The sequence below is a fragment of the Hoplias malabaricus genome, chromosome 3, assembly GCF_029633855.1.
Source record: "Hoplias malabaricus isolate fHopMal1 chromosome 3, fHopMal1.hap1, whole genome shotgun sequence".
Taxonomy (NCBI): Eukaryota; Metazoa; Chordata; class Actinopteri; order Characiformes; family Erythrinidae; genus Hoplias; species Hoplias malabaricus.
In genome coordinates this window covers 80,319,720-80,344,567 of record NC_089802.1, presented here as the reverse complement: position 1 = coordinate 80,344,567, position 24,848 = coordinate 80,319,720, and the positions used below count along the sequence as shown (strand labels likewise).

Sequence of the window (24,848 nt, the reverse complement as noted above, 5' to 3'; positions counted from 1 at the left end):
ATTTGTTCTAATTTATCCTTCATGTGTAAATAAAAATAATTAGGCTTAAATTAACATAGGTTGTATGTAGATTTTTTTTCATTTAATACACGTTTTGGATTTAAATCATTTAATGTATTTTCAGAAATGATCCTGGCGCATTTATTTTATTTTCTGCTTCATAAAAAAGTCCGTTGGTTTGGACTTTTAAATTATCGCTAGTTTTCGTTAAACGCAGCTAAAAGGCAAAGGCGGGAAAAGTCCAGTGTGTCAGGAATAAAGCTGATTTCTGGAGGTTACATTTGAGCTGTTGATAAACGGATGTTAAATCTGAGGTAAATGTGTGGGTGAATAGTATTTTTCAGCAGTTAATTAAGATTGAAATACGTTTCTGTGAAAGCTAAACAATATACGACCAGCGGCGAGGCTAAGGCTGGAGAAGGAGCCGTTGGTGAAATATGGAGCGGGTAAGTGTTCGCTGTTCAGAGCCTCAGCCTCTCTTTTTCACACAAGATCCGAATTAAAAAGAGATTAGACATTTTTTAAATATTAAAAAATATATATTCATTTTAAGAAACAAATTTTAAAGCATTTAAAAAGCATTTCAACGTCTGAAGTATTTTTACTGGACGAGGGATATATATATATATATATATATAGAGAGAGAGAGAGAGAGAGATGGAGGGATATATGCTGTGAATCTGAGTACAGAAAGAAATATATTTCTCAATTAAATAGAGAGTGTGTGTGGGGGGTGGAGTGTGTGTTTTAAAATGTATATTTTCAAATTTAGACCTTCATTCTGTCATTCATTAGTTCACTCGTTCTCTTTATCCGCTCAGTTCAGGGTCGAGGTTAGACCTAAATAAAGATGTTAAATGTGTCCTGCCAATGACCTGAGTCACCACAGAGGGGCGCTGTTTACTCAGAGAGAGAGAGAGAGAGAGAGAGAGAGACTAAAACACAGGGAGAGAGAGGAAGAGATCACACCTACAGCGAGAAAGACAGAGATAGGATCAGATAGAGTTCACTCCTGCAGCGAGAGAGAGAAAGAGAGAGAGAGAGAAACAGAAGGAGAGAGAGAACACAAAAAGAGAAATACAGATTGAGACACAGAGAGATTGAGAGAGAGAGAGTGTGTGTGTGTTCTTCAAACTTCCCTGCAGGAGAGCTCTCTCTCTCTTTCTCTTATTCGCTCGCCCACCCGCTCACACACACTCCACCCTTCTCATTCAACTCACACACTCCCCCCTCTCTCTCTCTCACACACACACATATACACACACTCACTCTCTCTCTCTCTCTCTCTCTCTCTCTCTCTCTCTCTCTCTTTCTCTCTGTCTCTCTGTCACTCTCTCCAGTCTCTCAGATGAGGACGGTGTGGTTAGCGCTGCTGGCCCTGGCGGGGCTCTGCTGCTCGTCTGTGATTCCTGCCACCGCCGCACAGGCTTCCAGCCCCGACCCCTGCTACGACGAGCACGGAACGGCACGCCGCTGCATCCCAGACTTCGTGAACGCCGCTTTCGGGAAGGATGTCCGGGCGTCCAGCACTTGCGGCACAAAGGGACCGTCTCGGTACTGCATCCGGGGGAAGGACGGAGACCGAAGCTGCAGCACCTGCGACTCGTCCGACCTCAAGCGGTCGCATCCCGCGTCGTACCTCACCGACCTCAACAACCCCCACAACCTCACATGCTGGCAGTCGGACACAGGCGTCCGCCCGCCACTCAACGTGTCCCTGACGCTGTCTCTTGGCAAAAAGTTCGAGGTGACATACGTGAGCGTCCAGTTCTGCTCCAGGCGTCCGGACTCCATGGCCATCTTCAAGTCCATGGACTACGGGAAGACGTGGGTGCCCTTCCAGTTCTACTCCACGCAGTGCCGCAAGGTCTACAGCCGCCCCAACCGCGTTGCCGTGGCCAAGCAGAATGAGCAGGAGGCCGTCTGCACCGACTCCCACGTGCACGGCGCCGACGGCCGCACGCTCTCCGGAGGACTGGTGGCCTTCAGCACGCTGGACGGACGCCCCTCCGCCCACGACTTCGACAACTCGCCCGTGCTGCAGGACTGGGTCACTGCCACCGACATCAGGGTCACCTTCAGCCGCCTGCACGAAGACGACAGCGAAACAGAGGAGGAGGATGAAGAGGAGGACAGGGACGACTCCCGGTTCTATGCCGTGTCTGACCTGCAGGTGGGAGGACGCTGTAAATGTAACGGACACGCGTCCCGCTGCGTGAAAGAGCGTGAGACCGGCGCTCTCGCCTGTGACTGCAAACACAACACGGCCGGACCCGAGTGCGACCGCTGCAAACCCTTCCACTACGACCGGCCCTGGCAACGGGCCACCGCCCGGGAGGCTCACGAGTGCGTGGGTGAGTGACCGAGAACCGTCTCTGAACATCCAGGTGTGACAGTGTGACAGAACGTGTGTGTGTGTGTGTGAGACAGAGAGAGAGAGCAGTGGAGGGAGGGAAAGCATGACTAAAAACACTTTCTGAACGTTTCATTTGGTCAATTTAGTGGCGTAGATAAGTGTTCAGATGTCCTCAGATGAGACAGGAGTTGTTAATGTGGAGTGTGTGTGTGTGTGTGTGTGTGTGTGTGTGTAATCAGACGTGTCCCCTGCAGTAGGACGGTGTGTTATAGAGACTCTGTCCTCAGATGAGACAGGAGTTGTTAATGTGGAGTGTGTGTGTGTGTGTGTGTGTGTGTAATCGGACGTATTTATATTTTATTGTGTTTATTTTGAACAGGGACGCGGCATGGATGACATTAACCTCAGAGGAGGAAATATGCTTTGCTCCAGAGTTGGTTGATAAGGTAGTTTCCATCTGCAGTCCCTGGGGACACTCGGATGTCCTCAGAGGAGACAGAAATTGTTCATGTGGAGTGTTTGTGTGTAATCAGACGTGTACTGGCACATATGTAGGGATGGTGTTGTGTGAAACAGTCCACAGGTGTGTGTGTGTGTGTGTGTGAGAGAGACTGTCCGTAGGTGTGACTGTGTGAGTGAGTGATTGGATGAGTGTGAGTGTGTGTGTGTGACTGGGTGAGTGTGTGTCTTGCTCTGAACACTGGGAACAGTTCTGGAGACTGACCACAACATTACAGACGCCGCAGTGTGGCCCTCAGACCCTTCCACTGACCGTTACACGGAGGGTTCCTCATCAGCGCTCAGTGGTTTTAATCTTGTGGCTGATGGATGTGAATTGGTGCCCTTTAAAAAGTTATAACGGGTTTAAACTGAGGATATTAAAGTGATTATTTGATTTAGTTTTATTTCAGTGAAAATAAGTGTAATGTTGATATAAATCTCATTTCTCCTCATTTCTCCTCATTTCTCCAGATATAGGAGCTTCACAGTACAATTTACAAATGATACATTTACTTTTTACTAAGAGTTTCCTGAAAGGGTTCCATTTTTCAGATGGTTTTTATTTTATACAAATATTTCTAATATATTCAAATATAATAATTCTAATATAAATTTAAATAAAACCTACAAACAGTTCAAAGAATGCAGTGTCAGTTTAATTAATAAATACGCAGCAGGAATGAAGACAGGAAGCAGAATAAAAGCACACCTGCTGTGATCATTTCATCTTTAAAAATTATAAAATTAATAAATATTTTCATCAAAAACAGACTTTGGGAATTTTACATTTAAAATGTTTGTTTTACACTGGGCCCTTTATTTAAATCAGAAACAATATAAAAGTCTTTCAGAACAAATCAAAGTAATGAATAACACAGAAACATTAAATAATATAAAGATATATTTATATTTTACAGTAATTCAGTAATACATTCAAAATATTAGGGGAATTATTTCATAAAGAACAATGTAAATATACCAACTGTGTTTGAGTTTCTTCAGAGAGATGATGGACACGTCAGAACAATAAAATAAACAGCTCAGAGAGAGAGAGAAAATGTAGATAAAGAGGAGAGTGATGGAGGGAAGAGGGAAAAGGAGGAAAACAAAGCAAAGAAAAAGACTGAAGAGAGAAAAGAAAAAAGAAAGACATGAAAAAAATGAAGGATAAACCTGAGATAAAGAGAAAGAAAAAACTTGGAAAAATGTGAAACAGAAAAAAGAAATGAAAACAAAAGACAGCGCGGAGGAAGTAGAGAGAGAGAATGATGAACTGAAAGAGTGAAGAGGCAAAATGAAAGAGAGAAAGAGGTGGTGTGTAATTAGAGAGAGTGTGTGAACGGTCGATAAAGGGCTTGATCCACTTTTAAAGTGATTGGACGATCGATATTGATCTGGAATAAATCCACTTAACTCCACTCTGAGAGAGAGAACAAAAGATATAAAGAGACAGAAGGAAGCAGAAATAGTACAGAGAAAGGAGAGGGAGGAGGAGGAGAAACAAATACAGAAATAGGAGGGATAGCGAAGGGGTGTTTCTGATAAAGTGGCCAGTGAGTGTCAGTAGAGGGGGGTGTTTCTGATAAAGTGGCCAGTGAGTGTCAGTAGAGGGGGGTGTTTCTGATAAAGTGGCCAGTGAGTGTCAGTAGAGGGGGGTGTTTCTGATAAAGTGGCCAGTGAGTGTCAGTAGATGGGGGGGTGTTTCTGATAAAGTGGCCAGTGAGTGTCAGTAGAGGGGGTGTTTCTGATAAAGTGGCCAGTGAGTGTCAGTAGAGGGGGGTGTTTCTGATAAAGTGGCCAGTGAGTGTCAGTAGTGGAGGGGGGGGGGGTGTTTCTGATAAAGTGGCCAGTAAGTGTCAGTAGTGGGGGGGGGGGTGTTTCTGATAAAGTGGCCAGTGAGTGTCAGTAGAGGGGGGGTGTTTCTGATAAAGTGGCCAGTGAGTGTCAGTAGAGGGGGGGGGTGTTTCTGATAAAGTGGCCAGTGAGAATTATATTTGAATCTCTGCACCTTCTAAACTATGGCCACTTTATCAGAAACACCCCTAATATTTTGAGGTTTGAGTGTAGGGTGTTTGTGTGTGTGTGTGTGTGTGTGTGTGTGTGTGTGTGTGTGTGTGTGTGTGATTTTGAGCAGACTCAGACCTCCAGGACAGATGAGTGTTTTGGCGGTGGTCCCACGTTCGGTTTAAACTCTGAGCAGACCCTCAGCTACAAACTCAGCTTGATGCCTGCCAGACTGCGCACAACACACACACACACACTCACACACACAAAGCATCTGCAGCTGGTTTAACACACACACACACCTTGAGCTGGAATGTGTGTAACATGATGATGCCTCTCTGGAGCGGGTGGTCAGTGTGTGTTTGTGTTCTCAGCCACTGTCCCTTCTCTCAGTGAACGAGTGTGTGTCCAGTTCTCTTTGCTTGTCCTTTACCTCCATCATTCTGACCTCTCTCTCTCTCTCTCTCTCTCTCTCTCCCTCCCTTGTTTCTAAGTGTCCACTTGGAGCTGAGTTACTGTGTGTAGTGGTTAAAATCTCCCTGAAATATCTTCAGAACACAAATAGAACAGAGCAACGCTTTATTCCCTGAGGTAGCTGGGACTGACAACCTACCAGGACCAGATTTGGCCAGTGGGAAAGAAAAAGAGCCGTGTAGAGCCGTGCCGAGTCGCGTAGAGTTGTGTAGAGCAGTGCAGAGTTGTGTAGAGCAGTGCCGAGTTGTGTAGAGTTGTGTAGAGCAGTGCCGAGCCGTGTAGAGTCGTGTAGAGCAGTGCCGAGTCGTGTAGAGCAGTGCCGAGTCGTGTAGAGCAGTGCCGAGTTGTGTAGAGCAGTGCCGAGCCGTGTAGAGTCGTGTAGAGCAGTGCCGAGTCGTGTAGAGCAGTGCCGAGCCGTGTAGAGCAGTGCCGAGCCGTGTAGAGCAGTGCCGAGCCGTGTAGAGCCGTGCCGAGCCGTGTAGAGCCGTGCCGAGCCGTGTAGAGCCGTGCCGAGCCGTGTAGAGCCGTGCCGAGCCGTGTAGAGCCGTGCCGAGCCGTGTAGAGCGTGTAGGTTCCATGCCGTGGAAAAGCACCATTATTCCACAGAGTTGTCCATCATCTCCATTTGACATGCAGCTTGTGAAAGGTGTTAGTAAATCATTTCACTTTCAGCTCAATAAAAAGCCCCAAATGTTTCCGTTCATTCAGCTTTAATTTTGTTATGTTTTACGTTTCCTGGACGCTGCCGTGTTTCAGTTGTTGGCTTAGTTTACTTCCTTCCTGCTATGAGTCTGTTCACATAATAAATCATCAGTGACTCATGATAAATATATCATCACTTTCCAAAGAACAGCACGTATCTCCGTGTGTGTTTGTAGGTGTTGAGTTACTGCATCATTAAACACAGCAGCTGTCCTTCACTCTGTGGAAATGTAATGATGAATGATCCAGTAAAAATGCTCCAAATGACTCTGAGTTAAATCTGTATTCACTGACCTCCACTGAAGGTTACGGAGGCTTTTCTAGGGCCGTGTCCATGATGCCATTTTTCTGGCTTCGGATCTTCTGCCGTAATATTCTTTTCCTTTCCGAAAATCCACGCCTCACAGAGAAGCTCCTCGTTGGCCTCGGTCTCCAACCCCTGCACACACCATGCCCCTAACGGCACACGGTCTGCACCAGTTCACCGGAGCGGCACGGAGCTGAGGAAATGAACGGTTCTGAGTGTTGGGCTGTTTCAGGCTTCATTCGCACAAGGACTTTTGTTTTGATGAGCATGGGTGCAGTGCTGGTTTCCAGGAGAAGAGCGGGGACCCAACCCCTCTACCCCCTAATCTTCTACCCTTCTATCCCTCTGCCCCTCTACACCAGTGGGAACTGTGACCCCACTCCCCAAACACAGATGGATTTGAGTAACGCAGAAGGGTTGAGTGATAGGAGCAAGTGGGGAAATGGTATTCACCCAGTTTCTCTGTCTCTCCATCTCTCGCTCTGTTTATTTACCCTGGTTCTGGGCTGGGCCGGGTCGGGTCGGGCCGGCGGAGGTATGAGGTCCGGTTTCTGTGGCGCTGGGTGGGAAACACAGCAGGTTCCAGTCTTCAGTAACACAGCGGAGAAAAAGCAGCACGGCTGGGGTTTAGATCATTGACTGTGTTACTGACCCTCACTGGAAATTACACACAGCTTTATTACAGGTTTATTACACTTTTATTACTATTCATTAGTTGTTTATTAATGGGGTCTTTGAGACCACGCGTGGCTCTCCCTGGACAAATAAAGCAGTAGCTCTGCGGTGATTAAACTGAATAGGTTCGCAGTGAAATGTAATCCGTTATTAAGTTCAGGAGCGGACAGGGCTTTTACTGAGCTGAGGACTTTATCCCGATCTGAGAAATAAAACAGGGTTGTTCTAGAACGTGTAGCGCAGTAAAACCTACTAATGTGGGCAGACGTTTTCTGGTTATAACATGACTATGGTTCTACAAGGGATCTTGATTAAAGAAAATGATTCTGTAGAGAACCCTGAACTCTTCTTGCATGATTTAAATAGTGCTTTGCATTGTGAAGGGTTTCTTTAGATTGATGTGCTATAGATGGTTCTATACACACCTTGTAGAACCTGGTTCTATACGGCACACACACACTGCACCAGGCCACTGCATGATGACGTGAATCTTTATATTCTGTTAATCTGGGGTCGTACAGAACTGGGGACGAGTGCACTGCCCTGATTCTCCTCTCCTTTGTTCTGGAGTCCCATCGGTTGTCTGTCTGTGCCCGTCCTCGTTTCCATTGGTCGACGTGTCTCCACCTCAGAGTCTGTTGCAGCAAAATTTGAAATGGTTTGAACTGTTTTTGATGTGTGTTTTTTTTGACTGTTTTTAACTGCACTCACTGAAATACATCTGAGGAATGTTCTTCTGACGCTCTAGTGTGTAACCCTCAGTTGTATAATTGGGGAAGTGCACTATGTAGGGAGTAAGACACTATTAGCTCTTTTCCTCCAACGTGGATCGGGCTCCATTTTGGTTTGTGAACCTAATTGTGAACAGCGGCAAGTAGTGGATGGGTGCAGGGTGGCGACACCCACGAGGAGCGCACAGTGTAATCTTCTGCTTATTATCGCCAAAGTTGATCCATATTTGATTTTGGAGACAAACAAATGTCTGTAACAGCAGCACAAACGCTCACAGGGCGTCTACACGCTCCGCCATCTTCTCTCTTCTGTTTACTGTCGCTGTGCAGCGCCCCCTCCTGGTGACGTGTTCTGTGGCGTATCCTCGGTTTCCACTAAAGCGGCTGTAAACGCGGCTGATTCACTGAAAAACACCAAGGATCTTATAAACCCAAACAGAACCAGTTCAAGACCAGAGTTCTTTGGTGGAAAAGGGCTGTCATTGGAACAGAGTGTAATTACATGTGGTGACAGAAATAAAAACAAATACACGTTGTATTTTTGTAAAGAGGCGTTGGTGTTCTTCCTCCGTGGCCTGTGTGGGGTTAAGGTGGAAGGGAGAATGTCAGTGATCTGGTCGCTGCGGTTGTTTTGTTTCTGAGCGGAGGACTCGTGTGTTATAAAAGAACCGCGGTGTCTGCGTTTGAAGTGACGTTATCTCGCCTCGTTCTGGTCTTATCTGCAGCGGGCGGCTGATACGAGGGATCTGTGCAGATGAGCTTTGACCCTGGTTTGTCTCGGCTGCAGGAAACAGTAGCAGAGTCCAACACCGAACACACAGAGCTGAGACTGACCAAAATATTATAACCATCACAGTGGGGCCCTCGGAAAGAGAGAGAGTGAGAGAAAAAGAAAGAAAATCCTTTTGGTCGTTTAACCTTTTCCCAAAGGGATATCACACCACACTCCTCACAGACAGTCACCCGGAGGAAACCCATACAGACACAGAGAGAACACACCACACTCCTCACAGACAGTCACCCGGAGGAAACCCACACAGACACAGAGAGAACACACCACACTCCTCACAGACAGTCACCCGGAGGAAACCCACGCAGACACAGGGATATCACACCACACTCCTCACAGACAATCACCCGGAGGAAACCCACGCAGACACAGGAAGAACACACCACACTCCTCACAGACAGTCACCCGGAGGAAACCCACGCAGACACAGGGAGAACACACCACACTCCTCACAGACAATCACCCGGAGGAAACCCACGCAGACACAGGGATATCACACCACACTCCTCACAGACAGTCACCCGGAGGAAACCCACGCAGACACAGGGAGAACACACCACACTCCTCAAAGACAATCACCCGGAGGAAACCCACGCAGACACAGGGAGAACACACCACACTCCTCACAGACAATCACCCGGAGGAAACCCACACAGACACAGGAAGAACACACCACACTCCTCACAGACAGTCACCCGGAGGAAACCCACGCAGACACAGGGAGAACACACCACACTCCTCACAGACAATCACCCGGAGGAAACCCACGCAGACACAGGGATATCACACCACACTCCTCACAGACAGTCACCCGGAGGAAACCCACGCAGACACAGGGAGAACACACCACACTCCTCAAAGACAATCACCCGGAGGAAACCCACGCAGACACAGGGAGAACACACCACACTCCTCACAGACAATCACCCGGAGGAAACCCACACAGACACAGGGAGAACACACCACACTCCTCACAGACAGTCACCCGGAGGAAACCCACGCAGACACAGGGAGAACACACCACACTCCTCACAGACAATCACCCGGAGGAAACCCACACAGACACAGGGAGAACACACCACACTCCTCACAGACAGTCAGCCGGAGGAAACCCACACAGACACAGGGAGAACACACCACACTCCTCACAGACAGTCACCCGGAGGAAACCCATGCAGACACAGGGAGAACACACCACACTCCTCACAGACAGTCACCCGGAGCGGGATTTGAACCCACAACCTCCAGGACTTGCTGCTCCACCATGATGCCTTCATTTAACCCCATGGTCCACATATTTCTACCCAGATTTGAACAGGTTTTACTCCAATTTTGCTCAAAGTCTGACCTCTTTTACTCTGATTTCTGCATCAGTTTTACTCTGATGTTCTTTTTTCCCCATTTCTGACAAAGTTTTTTGTCCCCGATCTTTGCTTAAACTTTAACTTGATCTTTGCCCTGATCTCCCCTAGTCCTCTGTGGTGTGGGGTCTGTTCTGCTGCTCTGAGGTCAGTAATAGTCACTGGAGAAACTGTCACAGTGCTGTCTTCTGAAGACATAGAGATGCTTCTGTACATGTTTCTGTCCATGTCCCCACAGAGAGCTGGGTGTTGGACGCTGTCCAACCGCTCCAGTGTAAAATAAGGTGACTTTACTGTAGGGACGCGCCGTGGCTCTAATCGGACCCAGCTAAGCTTGGCATTCCGGATAGTTGTGTGTCCTCCTGTGTTTCTGTAGCTGATGTGCAGTTCTGGGGGTGTTTTGGTGGGCTCTGGGAGTGAGGTGGTGGGGGGCACTGTGGTGATGGTGGTTATGGAATTGATACAGCAACAATACCCAGCATTCCTCCCGGTCCGAGGCGAACAATCCAACTTCTGAATTACATTCAGACGTTAAACCCGCGTGCTGTTATTTTTGGATCGTATGATGATGATGATTTCCACAAACAAAGCAACTGGCCTAGTTTCCCATAATCCACCACTGCTCAGAGGACTTGGGCAATACTTAAAACACCACCCCCCTCAAAAACAAAAAAAAAACCCAAACAAACTGCTTTTCCTTTGTGGCATTCCTGAAGTTTGGAAGCAGCAGAGAGCTTCAGGGCACATCTTTCACAACCCCCCCACCACCACATCACACATACATACCACCTATATTAGACCCAGAACAGCCCCCCGGCCGCTTAATTACAAACACCCCCCCTCTACTCACACACACTGGCCACTTTATCAGAAACACCCCCCTCTACTGACACTCACTGGCCACTTTATCAGAAACACCCCCCTCTACTGACACTCACTGGCCACTTTATCAGAAACACCCCCCTCTACTGACACTCACTGGCCACTTTATCAGAAACACCCCCCTCTACTCACACACACTGGCCACTTTATCAGAAACACCCCCCTCTACTGACACTCACTGGCCACTTTATCAGAAACACCCCCCTCTACTGACACTCACTGGCCACTTTATCAGAAACACCCCCCTCTACTGACACTCACTGGCCACTTTATCAGAAACACCCCCCTCTACTGACACTCACTGGCCACTTTATCAGAAACACCCCCTTCTACTGACACTCACTGGCCACTTTATCAGAAACACCCCCCTCTACTGACACTCACTGGACATTTTATCAGAAACACCCACCTTCTACTAGGGAGTGTCAACTGGCCACTTTATCAGAAACAGTAAGGACATGGACATATGGACGACATACATATGGATGTGAAATATAAATGAGGATGAGAGATGATTATTTAATTATTCAGATCAGATCAGAGGCACCCCTTTCTTTCATCAACACAAAACTAATGTCATCAACACATAAACACCACATAAATAATGTCACCAACACATAAACATCACATAATTTCACCAGCAAAAACACTGTCACTAACACATAAACCCCACATAACTAACGTCACCAACACAAACACTCACTAACACATAAACACTGCCTCCAGCACATAAACACCACATAACGCAAACAACACATAAACACCACATAAATAATGTCACCAACACATAAACACCACATAACCTCACCAACACAAACACTGCCACCAACACATAAACACCACATAACTAACGTCACCAACACATAAACACCACATAATGTCACCAACAAATAAACACCACATAACTAACGTCACCAACACATAAACACATAACGTCACCAACACAAACACTGTCACTAACACATAAACACTGCCACCAGCACATAAACACCACATAAATAATGTCACCAACACATAAACACCACATAACTAACATCACAAACACTGCCACCAACACATAAACACCACATAACTAACATCACAAACACTGCCACTAACACACAAACACGACATAACTAAGGTCACCAACACATAAACCCCACATAACTTCACCAACACAAACACTGTCACTAACACATAAACACCACACAACTAAGGCCACCAACACATAAACACCACATAACTAACATCACAAACACTGTCACCAACACATAAACACCACATAACTAAGGCCACCAACACATAAACACCACATAACTAACATCACAAACACTGTCACCAACACATAAACACCACATAACTAAGGTCACCAACACATAAACACCACATAACTAACATCACAAACACTGTCACCAACACATAAACACCACATAACTAAGGCCACCAACACATAAACACCACATAACTAACATCACAAACACTGTCACCAACACATAAACACCACATAACTAAGGTCACCAACACATAAACACCACATAACTTCACCAACACATACACTGTTATTAACACATAAACACCACATAATTAACATCACCAACACATAAAAGCCACATAACTTCACCAACACAAACACCATCACTAACACATAAACACTGCCACCAACACATAAACACCACATAACTAACGTCACCACCACATAACCTCATCAACACAAACACCGTCACTAACACAAACACCACATAACAAACATCACCAACACATAAACACCACATAACATCACCAACACAAACACCGTCACTAACACATAAACACTGCCACCAACACATAAACACCACATAACTAACGTCACCACCACATAACCTCATCAACACAAACACCGTCACTAACACATAAACACCACATAACTAACGTCACCAACATATAAAGACCACATAATGCCAACAACACAAACACTGTCACTAACACATAAACACCACATAACTAATGTCAACAGCACATAAACACCACATAACATCAACAAAACAGTGTCACTAACAAATAAACACCACATAATTATCGCCACCAACACAAACACCACATAACTTCACCAACACAAACACTGTCACTAACACATAAACCCCACATAACTAACATCTCCATGTTACAGCCTGTCTAGGTAGGCCGCAACATAAAGTAAAAAGGAAAAAAAAAGTATATATGTCTCCCCCAACTCCTCACACTTCAGTCCCACCAGACCAAGGAAACGACAGGTTCACCAGAATTCAGTCTCCAAATGTTTTATTTACTCCAAGATGACAATGGAAGCAAAACTTCAGGAGTGGTCTAAGCCTAAAATAAACAAATCCCATTCCACCCAATATATATAACTTACCTACCCAAATCAATAAAGAAAGAAAATACAAAAACATTACCTAACTCCCTAACATAAACAGAATGCAAGTCAACCCCTTTAATGAAAATAAATAAGGCTACACCCCCTACAGCTTCCAAATGAGTAGGAGAACTATGAGGTTAACACCACATTAGACAGCTGACTCACACACAATAGCATGAGCTGAATCACAAACAATAGTATGTTCACAGATGCACATACACACAAGCTTTAGTCTGGCAGGAAGAAGCAATGACCAGGAGGAAGAGGAGGAGCTTCTTTCAGTCATCCAGCAGGGCTTTAAATCTGTTCCGCCTTAATCCTGTCAGCCAACCGGAGCACGGTTCCAGCAGCAAATCAGCAGCAGCACCTGTGGCATTTACTCAGGATAGAGAAACAACACAAATAAGTCACCAGACGTAACACTCCAACACATAAACCCCACATAACTAACATCTCCAACACATAAACACCATATTAAATCAACAACACAAACACTGTCACTAACACATAAACACCACATAACTAATGTAGCCACCACATAACGTCATCAACACAAACACGGTCACTAACACAAACACCACATAATTAACGTCCCCAACACATAAACACCACATAACGTCATCAACACAAACACCGCCACTAACACACAAACACTGCCACCAACACATAAACACCACATAACTAACATCTCCAACACATAAACACTCCAAAACAGTCCAAAAACATGGAGGGTAGGTGAATTGGCTTCTGTAATAACTGTCCTGGTTTGTGAGTTAATGAGTGTGTATGTGTGAGTGAATATGTGTGTGAGCCCAGATATGGATTGGCGCTCTGTCCTGGGTTAAACCCTAGTGCCCGATGCAGTCCTCCAGGTGGACGGTCGTTTCTGGTTGAGAGTACGCTGTGCGCGTTTGGCTGCCGCTTCCCGCCAGTGTGTGTGTGTGTGTGTGAATTGAGCGTTCTGAGCAGTGTAGATTTAAAGCGTCCTTGGGTATCTAGAAAGGCGCTATATAAGTGTAATGATAATAATAATAATAATAATAAACACCACATAACATCAACAACACAAACACTGTCACTAACACAAACACCACATAATTAACGTCCCCAACACATAAACACCACATAACGTCATCAACACAAACACTGCCACCAACACATAAACACCACATAACTAACATCTCCAACACATAAACACCACATTATTTCAGCAACACAAACACTGCCACCAACACATAAACACCACATAATTTCACCAACACAAACACCGTCACTAACACATAAACACCACATAACGTCATCAACACATAAACACCACATAACTAACGTCATGTAAATAACAAGATGAATAATGTTATTTATTGTACTTATTTAAAATAAACATGAAATTTCATATTTTTTTAAAGGTGCCATCAGTGATCTTTGCGTTGTGCATTGTGTCTGACATAAAAATGATAAAGGACTAGGGTCACAGTTCTCTCTGTATATATATTTACTCTCATTCTTTATCTTCTGCTCTCTCTCTCTCTCTCTCTCTCTCTCTCCTGCTGGTAAAGAAGGAGTGTTAAAGCTAATTTGTTTTTCCTGCTCAGAGAAAGTTAATGGCCTCCAATTTCACACATTAGCAGCTCTTTAATGACCTCCGTGGTGGTCATCTGCCCCCTCCCCAGCCCCCTCTGTTACCCCCTGCCTTTATTACCCCAAAGAGAGAGAGAGGGGGCAAAAGTTCACAGACTACGTTTCATGATAATTAATGAGATTAGTAGAGGTGTTTGTGCAAGTGAGGAGTGTGTGTGTGTGTGTGTGTGTGTGTGTGTGTGTCACAGGCTCAGAGTCATATCTGATTGGTTCATGGTTTTGTCGGGTTTGGGTTTGGATGGTGATGGGGTTTTGAGGGGTTTGATAGGGTTCCTCTGAGGTTGTGAACAGTGAGAAATACAAAGAAATGTAAAGTGATGGAGCCTCAAGTCGCGCTGACCACAGCCCACCATCACACACAGCATTTTCCTGGTTTTATTTCCAAATCAGAAATGGGTCATTTCTTATTCCCTCCACTGACGCGTCTTGTTCTCTGTTTACAGTCACAATTGAAAACGATATAACACTCTGTAAATGACCGTATAGCTCCACTGCGCCATGATGCTTTATTTCAGGCTCTGAGCTCTTTCTGGTGCTTCTTTATCTCTCCACTCGCCCACGAACACCGTCACGGCTTTTGCTGAAGAACCCACTGTTCTTTTGTTCCAGCTTGGTTGGAAACCCACACAGACACAGGGAGAACACACCACACTCCTCACAGACAGTCACCCAGTGCAGGATTCAAACCCACAACCTCCAGGACCCTGGAGATGTTACCGAGACTCTACCTGCTCCACTGTGAGGCCCACAGCAAATCAATTATTATCAAATTAATAATAATCAGATATAATACTATAATTACTAGTAAAGACAGCATTGGAGTGGACTGAGAGTTGAAAGTGTAGGATGAGCTTATCAGTTCTGTAAGGTTTAAGAGATCATTCTGTCATAAGCTCTGTAACAATCTCTGTTATAAAGGTCTGGATGTGGGAACAGGGCTGAAAACCAAGAGGACGATGAACACACCACTTCACAAACACAGAAACAGCAGTAAACAGTGTAAATAAACAGGTCTGGAGCTGTAACAGAGCCCAGGTGAACACATGAAAGACCCGCGGCTCAGGCCCAGCGCCGCAGCCTGGGACACATTTCCCCACTCAGCCTTTGTTCCACGGCCAAAAGGAAACACGCCTGTCTCCGTGATGAGAAACGTCCAGTGCTCCACGGAAACCTCTCCGCCTGGGTCTAACACCGTCCTCCAGGGAGCTCTAGATATAAACAACAGCGATTCCTCACAGCGGGACAGGGCTTCGCCTACCCTCCTCTGGCCGGAGAAACAGGACACAGTCGCGGTCAGACACTGACAGATTCTACTGACAGCTAGAGCAGAGGGACGAGCTGAGGTCACGGTGACATCTCAGGCTGCGTCCACGCAGATCTTATTCATCTCATTTTTGAAAAGATCCATGTCCAGGCGAATATGAGCACGGTTGCACTCCAGTCCAGTAGAGGGGGAGAGGGAGATGGCACTTCTTAGAGACATCAAAACCCCACGAAGCCTGAGAGAAACAGGTTTAATCCCAAATCACTCCATCCTCCCTCTGTAGGGCACTACACACGTCCTGAAACGACTGAATCTAGATGTCAACAGTGCAGTGTATATTTCTAACACACATCATTTCTATTTATTCATCTGTGTTAACTCTAGTGCTGTCTGTGTGTGTACAGTGTAGTTTATGACTGATGTAGTTCACTGTAGAGGGAGAGAGGAGCTGTGTGTGTACAGTGTAGTTTATGACTGATGTAGTTCACTGTAGAGGGAGCGAGGAGCTGTGTGTGTACAGTGTAGTTTATGACTGATGTAGTTCACTGTAGAGGGAGCAAGGAGCTGTGTGTGTACAGTGTAGTTTATGACTGATGTGGTTCACTGTAGAGGGAGAGAGGAGCTGTGTGTGTACAGTGTAGTTTATGACTGATGTGGTTCACTGTAGAGGGAGCGAGGAGCTGTGTGTGTACAGTGTAGTTTATGACTGATGTGGTTCACTGTAGAGGGAGAGAGGAGCTGTGTGTGTACAGTGTAGTTTGTGACTGATGTAGTTCACTGTAGAGGGAGCGAGGAGCTGTGTGTGTACAGTGTAGTTTATGACTGATGTGGTTCACTGTAGAGGGAGAGAGGAGCTGTGTGTGTACAGTGTAGTTTATGACTGATGTGGTTCACTGTAGAGGGAGCGAGGAGCTGTGTGTGTACAGTGTAGTTTATGACTGATGTGGTTCACTGTAGAGGGAGCGAGGAGCTGTGTGTGTACAGTAGTTTATGACTGATGTGGTTCACTGTAGAGGGAGCGAGGAGCTGTGTGTGTACAGTGTAGTTTATGACTGATGTGGTTCACTAGAGGGAGTGAGGAGCTGTGTGTGTACAGTGCAGTTTATGACTGATGTGGTTCACTGTAGAGGGAGCGAGGAGCTGTGTGTGTACAGTGTAGTTTATGACTGATGTGGTTCACTGTAGAGGGAGCGAGGAGCTGTGTGTGTACAGTGTAGTTTATGACTGATGTGGTTCACTGTAGAGGGAGAGAGGAGCTGTGTGTGTACAGTGTAGTTTATGACTGATGTGGTTCACTGTAGAGGGAGCGAGGAGCTGTGTGTGTACAGTGTAGTTTGTGACTGATGTAGTTCACTGTAGAGGGAGAGAGGAGCTGTGTGTGTACAGTGCAGTTTATGACTGATGTGGTTCACTGTAGAGGGAGCGAGGAGCTGTGTGTGTACAGTGTAGTTTATGACTGATGTGGTTCACTGTAGAGGGAGCGAGGAGCTGTGTGTGTACAGTGTAGTTTATGACTGATGTGGTTCACTGTAGAGGGAGTGAGGAGCTGTGTGTGTACAGTGTAGTTTATGACTGATGTAGTTCACTGTAGAGGGAGAGAGGAGCTGTGTGTGTACAGTGTAGTTTGTGACTGATGTAGTTCACTGTAGAGGGAGTGAGGAGCTGTGTGTGTACAGTGTAGTTTATGACTGATGTGGTTCACTGTAGAGGGAGAGAGGAGCTGTGTGTGTACAGTGTAGTTTATGACTGATGTAGTTCACTGTAGAGGGAGCGAGGAGCTGTGTGTGTACAGTGTAGTTTATGACTGATGTGGTTCACTGTAGAGGGAGCGAGGAGCTGTGTGTGTACAGTGTAGTTTATGACTGATGTGGTTCACTGTAGAGGGAGAGAGGAGCTGTGTGTGTACAGTGTAGTTTATGACTGATGTGGTTCACTGTAGAGGGAGAGAGGAGCTGTGTGTGTACAGTGTAGTTTATGACTGATGTGGTTCACTGTAGAGGGAGCGAGGAGCTGTGTGTGTACAGTGTAGTTTATGACTGATGTGGTTCACTGTAGAGGGAGTGAGGAGCTGTGTGTGTACAGTGTAGTTTATGACTGATGTGGTTCACTGTAGAGGGAGCGAGGAGCTGTGTGTGTACAGTGTAGTTTGTGACTGATGTAGTTCACTGTAGAGGGAGTGAGGAGCTGTGTGTGTACAGTGTAGTTTATGACTGATGTGGTTCACTGTAGAGGGAGCGAGGAGCTGTGTGTGTACAGTGTAGTTTGTGACTGATGTGGTTCACTGTAGAGGGAGAGAGGAGCTGTGTGTGTACAGTGTAGTTTATGACTGATGTGGTTCACTGTAGAGGGAGAGAGGAGCTGTGTGTGTACAGTGTAGTTTGTGACTGATGTGGTTCACTGTAGAGGGAGAGAGGAGCTGTGTGTGTACAGTGTAGTTTATGACTGATGTGGTTCACTGTAGAGGGAGAGAGGAGCTGTGTGTGTACAGTGTAGTTTATGACTGATGTAGTTCACTGTAGAGGGAGCGAGGAGCTGTGTGTGTACAGTGTAGTTTATGACTGATGTAGTTCACTGTAGAGGGAGAGAGGAGCTGTGTGTGTACAGTGTAGTTTGTGACTGATGTAGTTCACTGTAGAGGGAGAGAGGAGCTGTGTGTGTACAGTGTAGTTTATGACTGATGTGGTTCACTGTAGAGGGAGAGAGGAGCTGTGTGTGTACAGTGTAGTTTATGACTGATGTGGTTCACTGTAGAGGGAGAGAGGAGCTGTGTGTGTACAGTGTAGTTTATGACTGATGTGGTTCACTGTAGAGGGAGCGAGGAGCTGTGTGTGTACAGTGTAGTTTATGACTGATGTGGTTCACTGTAGAGGGAGTGAGGAGCTGTGTGTGTACAGTGCAGTTTATGACTGATGTGGTTCACTGTAGAGGGAGCGAGGAGCTGTGTGTGTACAGTGTAGTTTATGACTGATGTGGTTCACTGTAGAGGGAGCGAGGAGCTGTGTGTGTACAGTGTAGTTTGTGACTGATGTAGTTCACTGTAGAGGGAGAGAGGAGCTGTGTGTGTACAGTGTAGTTTATGACTGATGTAGTTCACTGTAGAGGGAGAGAGGAGCTGTGTGTGTACAGTGTAGTTTGTGACTGATGTAGTTCACTGTAGTCCACACGCCGTCTCTACACACCTCCGCCTTGGAGAGCATCATTTGAAGTACGACTGGGCACCTTTCACGCTCACGCCTTCTATGTTCACCAGAGAGAGAGAGAGTGGAGGGGTGGGGGGGACTACACTAGATTAACTCTCACCGTCATTAAACAGAGACAGACATCCACAGCGGCTGGACTCAGAAAACAATGTTCTGTCGGTGTTCGGGTTTTCCCAAAACAGTCTCACTCTGGCACTGTCCATGACAACAAACACACACACACACACACACACACCCCAACGGAGAGAGAGAGAGAGAGATGTAACAGAGGTGTCCTGTCAATAAATGGCAAACAAACTCAAAACACTGTAGAGACAGGACGCAGTATCAGAGTGGTTCTGTAACCTAGAACATCATCAGTTCTGTGGCCGGAGGTGATGGACAGAAAAGAGCACAGGGGAACACACACACACAGACACACACACACACACACACACACACCCACCGGTGCTATTACAGGATTTGGGAAAGTGAGATGTTGATTGTTTTGTATAAAACAGCAATTTAGCTCTGATTTATTTCTGAAAGAGAACGGCATTCCACAGTGTGTGAATCACAGCAGAGTCCGTGTGGTCCTCACACACACACACGCATGCACGCACGCACCTTCATAAACACAGCGTCGCCTAGCAGGGTGTCAGCGTTAGCGTTAGCATGGCAGCAAGCCAGAGCCCAGAGGAAAACAGTCATTAATAATAATTACACCAAAATGTAAAAGATCTGATGGTGTTCAGCCTCAAAATCACCAGAGGAACCCCATCACTCCAGAGAACACAGTTCCACTGTTCCACACACCAGAGGAACCCCATCACTCCAGAGAACACAGTTCCACTGTTCCACACACCAGAGGAACCCCATCACTCCAGAGAACACAGTTCCACTGTTCCACACACCAGAGGAACCCCATCACTCCAGAGAACACAGTTCCACTGTTCCACACACCAGAGGAACTCAGAGTAGTAGGGAGCAGAGTAGGGACCCTGCAGTGGAAAAGCTCCATCAGAGCCAACATTTCCCAAAGTCCTGCTGCTCTTTGAATCTACAGGGAACTCCTCAGACACAGACAAGCTTCAGCTGACTTCTGCTGAAGGGGCGGCACTGGGGGGATCAGAGGGGGATGGATTACTCACTGAGGCGTCTCTTCAAGTCGGAGAAGTGTGTGGAGAAGTGTTTATTATTGCTGTCCGTTGTTAAAGTGCTGAGGTTTTATCAGTTTTATGGTGCGTCTCGGTCGAGGGCTCTTTAAAGAGCTGATCTCCCAGAGAACTTCACTGATAACACACTGAGACAGCAGACACACACACTTTTTCTCTTCCTCGCTTTTTCCTCTCTCTCTCTCTCTCGCAGACACACCACACACACGCACACACACACACACACACATACACACACATTTTTAAAGCTTGTCAGTTGTCAGACATGGAAAGTTTTATCATGATGTAGTGGAAGTTACCTACACATATTAATATATTTTGTTGTAGTTAAAGGCATAGTTCACGACTGTAATCAGAACCCTGTGTATAAAGCTCCATCTCCATGTGCTGTTTTCGGTTTGTGCTGTAATGTGTTTACGAAGCCCCAGTGTCTGTAAACGGGTAAAAAAACAAAGTGTCTGGGTCCGGTGCTAGTCTTTCTCTCTCTCTGCTCACGGCAGAGAAACGCCATCTGGAGGTTTTTAGACAACGGAGAGACTCCAAACGCTGAAAAGCACCAACCGAGATGAGGATGTTGCTCTATTCCTGCTCCATAGGGGGGTAACACTGACTTATTTTTGCTGTTACAGTTACATTACTTAAGGTGGAACTGACTCTAAATTCAGGAGAGCGCTAACTGCATGAAAGTAAACACAGAGGGAAAGTGCTACAAAACTAAACAGCTCGAGTTACACATGAGTTTCTGTGGGAATTCAAACACTGAATAAACACTTACAGACAATTTACACTTCAGACACCAACAAGATACAGTCACTTCTTACTCACACACACCACGCCACCTTAAAAGATACAGCGCTTCTTACTCACACACACCGCTCCACCTTAAAAGATAGTCACTTCTTACTCACACACACCGCTCCACCTTAAAAGATACAGTCACTTCTTACTCACACACACCGCTCCACCTTAAAAGATACAGTCACTTCTTACTCACACACACCGCTCCACCTTAAAAGATACAGTCACTTCTTACTCACACACACCACTCCACATTAAAAGATACAGTCACTTCTTACTCACACACACCGCTCCACCTTAAAAGATAGTCACTTCTTACTCACACACACAGCTCCACCTTAAAAGATACAGTCACTTCTTACTCACACACACCGCTCCACCTTAAAAGATACAGTCACTTCTTACTCACACACACCGCTCCACCTTAAAAGATACAGTCACTTCTTACTCACACACACCGCTCCACATTAAAAGATACAGTCACTTCTTACTCACACACACCGCTCCACCTTAAAAGATACAGTCACTTCTTACTCACACACACCGCTCCACCTTAAAAGATACAGTCACTTCTTACTCACACACACCGCTCCACCTTAAAAGATACAGTCACTTCTTACTCACACACACCACTCCACATTAAAAGATACAGTCACTTCTTACTCACACACACAGCTCCACCTTAAAAGATACAGTCACTTCTTACTCACACACACCACTCCACCTTAAAAGATACAGTCACTTCTTACTCACACACACCACTCCACATTAAAAGATACAGTCGCTTCTTACTCACACACACCACTCCACATTAAAAGATACAGTCGCTTCTTACTCACACACACCACTCCACCTTAAAAGATACAGTCGCTTCTTACTCACACACACCACTCCACCTTAAAAGATACAGTCGCTTCTTACTCACACACACCGCTCCACCTTAAAAGATACAGTCGCTTCTTACTCACACACACCACTCCACCTTAAAAGATACAGTCGCTTCTTACTCACACACACACCATTCTGAATGTAAACAAACCAGAGAGAACTGGGTTTCCCAGAGAGTCATATATTCTGCCTTTAAAGAAATTGAGTTCAATCACGACTGAGTCACAGAGACGAGACAGAGACAGTTTCTCTTGTTGTTACAGCTTGTTGATGGTGGTGTTAAACTCAGTCTCAAACCAGACGGGATCATTGTTTAAACAAATTTCTGATGAAACTCGTTTCATCATGTTTTTATTACAGACTCTGTGTTATTAGTTTAAATGATCAATCAGTCAGTCAGACATTTACACAACACCAGCCGGGACTAACAACACCGTCAGGAAAACTTCTCATCCTTCAACACACACACACACACACTCGCACGCCCTTTCTCGCTCCCTCTCTCTCTCTCATGGCTGTGTGGAGTTAGCAGTCAAAATGAAAAAAAGACAAAATGAATAGAGAAAATTCATCTGGATCAGGTTTTCCTCATTCCTCTCTCTCTCTCTCTCTCACACACACACACACACACACACACACACACACACACACACTCACTCTTAAGTGAAGGTGTGAGAACAGCTTGTTTAGATGACAGATCTGTGAGAGAGAGAGAGAGAGAGAGAAAAGGGAGAGAGACCTAAAGAGAGAGAGAGTGAGAGAGAAAGAGGCTTCATCTCCTTCAGTGTATGTTCTGTAAAATTAAAATACCTCCACTTTGGGTCGGTTCTGACGGCTGCACACCGGGAACTCCCCACAGGCCTGAGTTCTGGAGACAGACCACAACATTATAACCATCTCAGTGTGGCCCTCAGACCCTTCCACTGACCATTTCTCCTCCAACATCAGCCTTAGGAACTGACCCTTCACTCACTGCCAGATACCCCGCCCTCCCTCACTACAACAGGGGGCGCTCTAACCACTTTTTAATGTTATGGCTGATCCATGAATATTGTTCTGAAGGATTAGATCATTTTATATCCCTCGATTGTTCCTTTGAACGTCTCCTCCCTCTGTCTCTGTCTCTCAACCAAAAACAGAGAGAGAGAGGCTGTGGCTGATATAATATACAGTGATATAAACATTTGTGTGTGTGGTTGTGGTGGTCTTGTTATCGGTGTGTGTGTTTGTGATCTGTAGCCGGAGGGGGGAGTGGATCAGTTTGGGATCAGCGCCGGCAGGTTGCGGACCCTCGGCTCCTGGGCCTCGTTACGGCGCTGGGAAACTTGTGGTGAGGTTTAGGAGGATTAGTGCTGAGCCGCTTCCTGAATCCGAATTGATCCGCATCCGAACTTCTCCCCACAGTTTACAAACTTCACAGACTCCCTCTGACCCCCACCTGCACCCGGTCAGCAGGGGGTGCTGCGCTGTGTGAGGAGCTCGGGTCTGAGTTGGCTTTCTCAGTGACAGACATCAGTGGAGTCTGTGGTTTATCCTCACTTCACTTTCCCTCTGATACACCCCCACAGCAGTGTTCTCTCCCTGTGTAAACAGCACCTGTTCCTTTAAATGATAATGAGCCGCTCGCTGTTCACCCCGACCCCGAGCGCACAGCAGTGAGGAGCGAGGAGCAGAAGCTCTGGTTTTTAGCCGTTTTCACTCTGTTCTCTTTCTTCTCCGTTTTTACTCAGTGCTCTTATTTCTCCGCGCTCGTTGTGTCTGTTTTGCTGAGTTTAACCTCGTCTTTGCGCTCTCACATAAACACGGGTCCAGCGCTGTGATTGGACGGACTCAGACGAGGGGGCGGGCCCATTCTAAAGTCTCTGCACTTGACGTCAGAAGCGGAGCAGAATCAGAACGACTCGTTTTATCCCGTGTTTCTGACTCAGAACACTGACTGGGGTCTTGTTTCACAGTGTGTGGGTTGGTGGGCTCCAGATTCACACTTTAATGTGAACACGCTCTGAATGAAGAGCTTTTCATTAATAAAAATGGACACAAATCTTCGATAATTTAGTGTTTTTAAGGTGTAGCACAATTTTTAATCTATTTTTTATTATAACATTATTATCAAACAATACGCCAGAAAATAGTCAGATCTTTAAGAATGTGACTAAACTTTACCTTTTTAATTTAATGAAATAAAACTAACAGTAATAAAAATCAGATTAAATATAAAATCAGAATGAAGGCTGTAGTCGTGTTCGTCACATGTTTAGAGTCTAGTCTGAATATGAATCAGAATCATATACTGCACCTTTAATCTGAGATGTAGTGGATGAACAGGAGATGGAGTGTGGTGTGTGTGTGTTTTACTGAAGTATGAGGAGGAGGAGAGATGGTGCAGCGCTGGAGAAACACAAACGCACACTAAACACATCATGAATAAACATGGGGGGTAATTAAACCCACCGCCAGCAGCTGTGTTCATTAGTAACCGACCGGCGGAGCACTGGCACAGGGACGGGGTCCGGAGAGGGGGGGGGGGGTCCCCGTCTGACCTTGTTTATGGAGGAATGAAGCCCCTCCCTTCGCTCTGACGGGGGTCTCGGGTGCTGGCATTTCGGAGAAGGCTGTACAGTAGAAGACTAAGGATTGCTGTGAGGATTTGATTGTATGTGTATGGAGTGGAGTTGGGGATTTGAGATTGAGTGTGAACTAATGCTGTGCTTGTATTTGTATACGTCTGGGGACCTGTAAAGTTGATCTTGTTTTAAAGTCTCCCCCCCCC

The 24,848-nt window shown here is 46.0% G+C and overlaps 1 protein-coding gene across 1 annotated transcript in view; it reads left to right on the top strand.

The window, feature by feature from the left end:
* The first annotated feature begins 227 nt into the window (after window positions 1-227).
* Window positions 228-24,848, top strand: part of LOC136691539 (netrin-1-like) — a 34,580-nt gene continuing 9,959 nt past the window's right edge. The window contains exons 1-2 of the mRNA XM_066664097.1: window positions 228-446; window positions 1,341-2,354. Of these exons, the coding sequence (XP_066520194.1) occupies window positions 1,349-2,354 (1,006 nt within the window). The 5' untranslated portion in view covers window positions 228-446; window positions 1,341-1,348. The remainder of the gene's footprint in view (window positions 447-1,340; window positions 2,355-24,848) is intronic.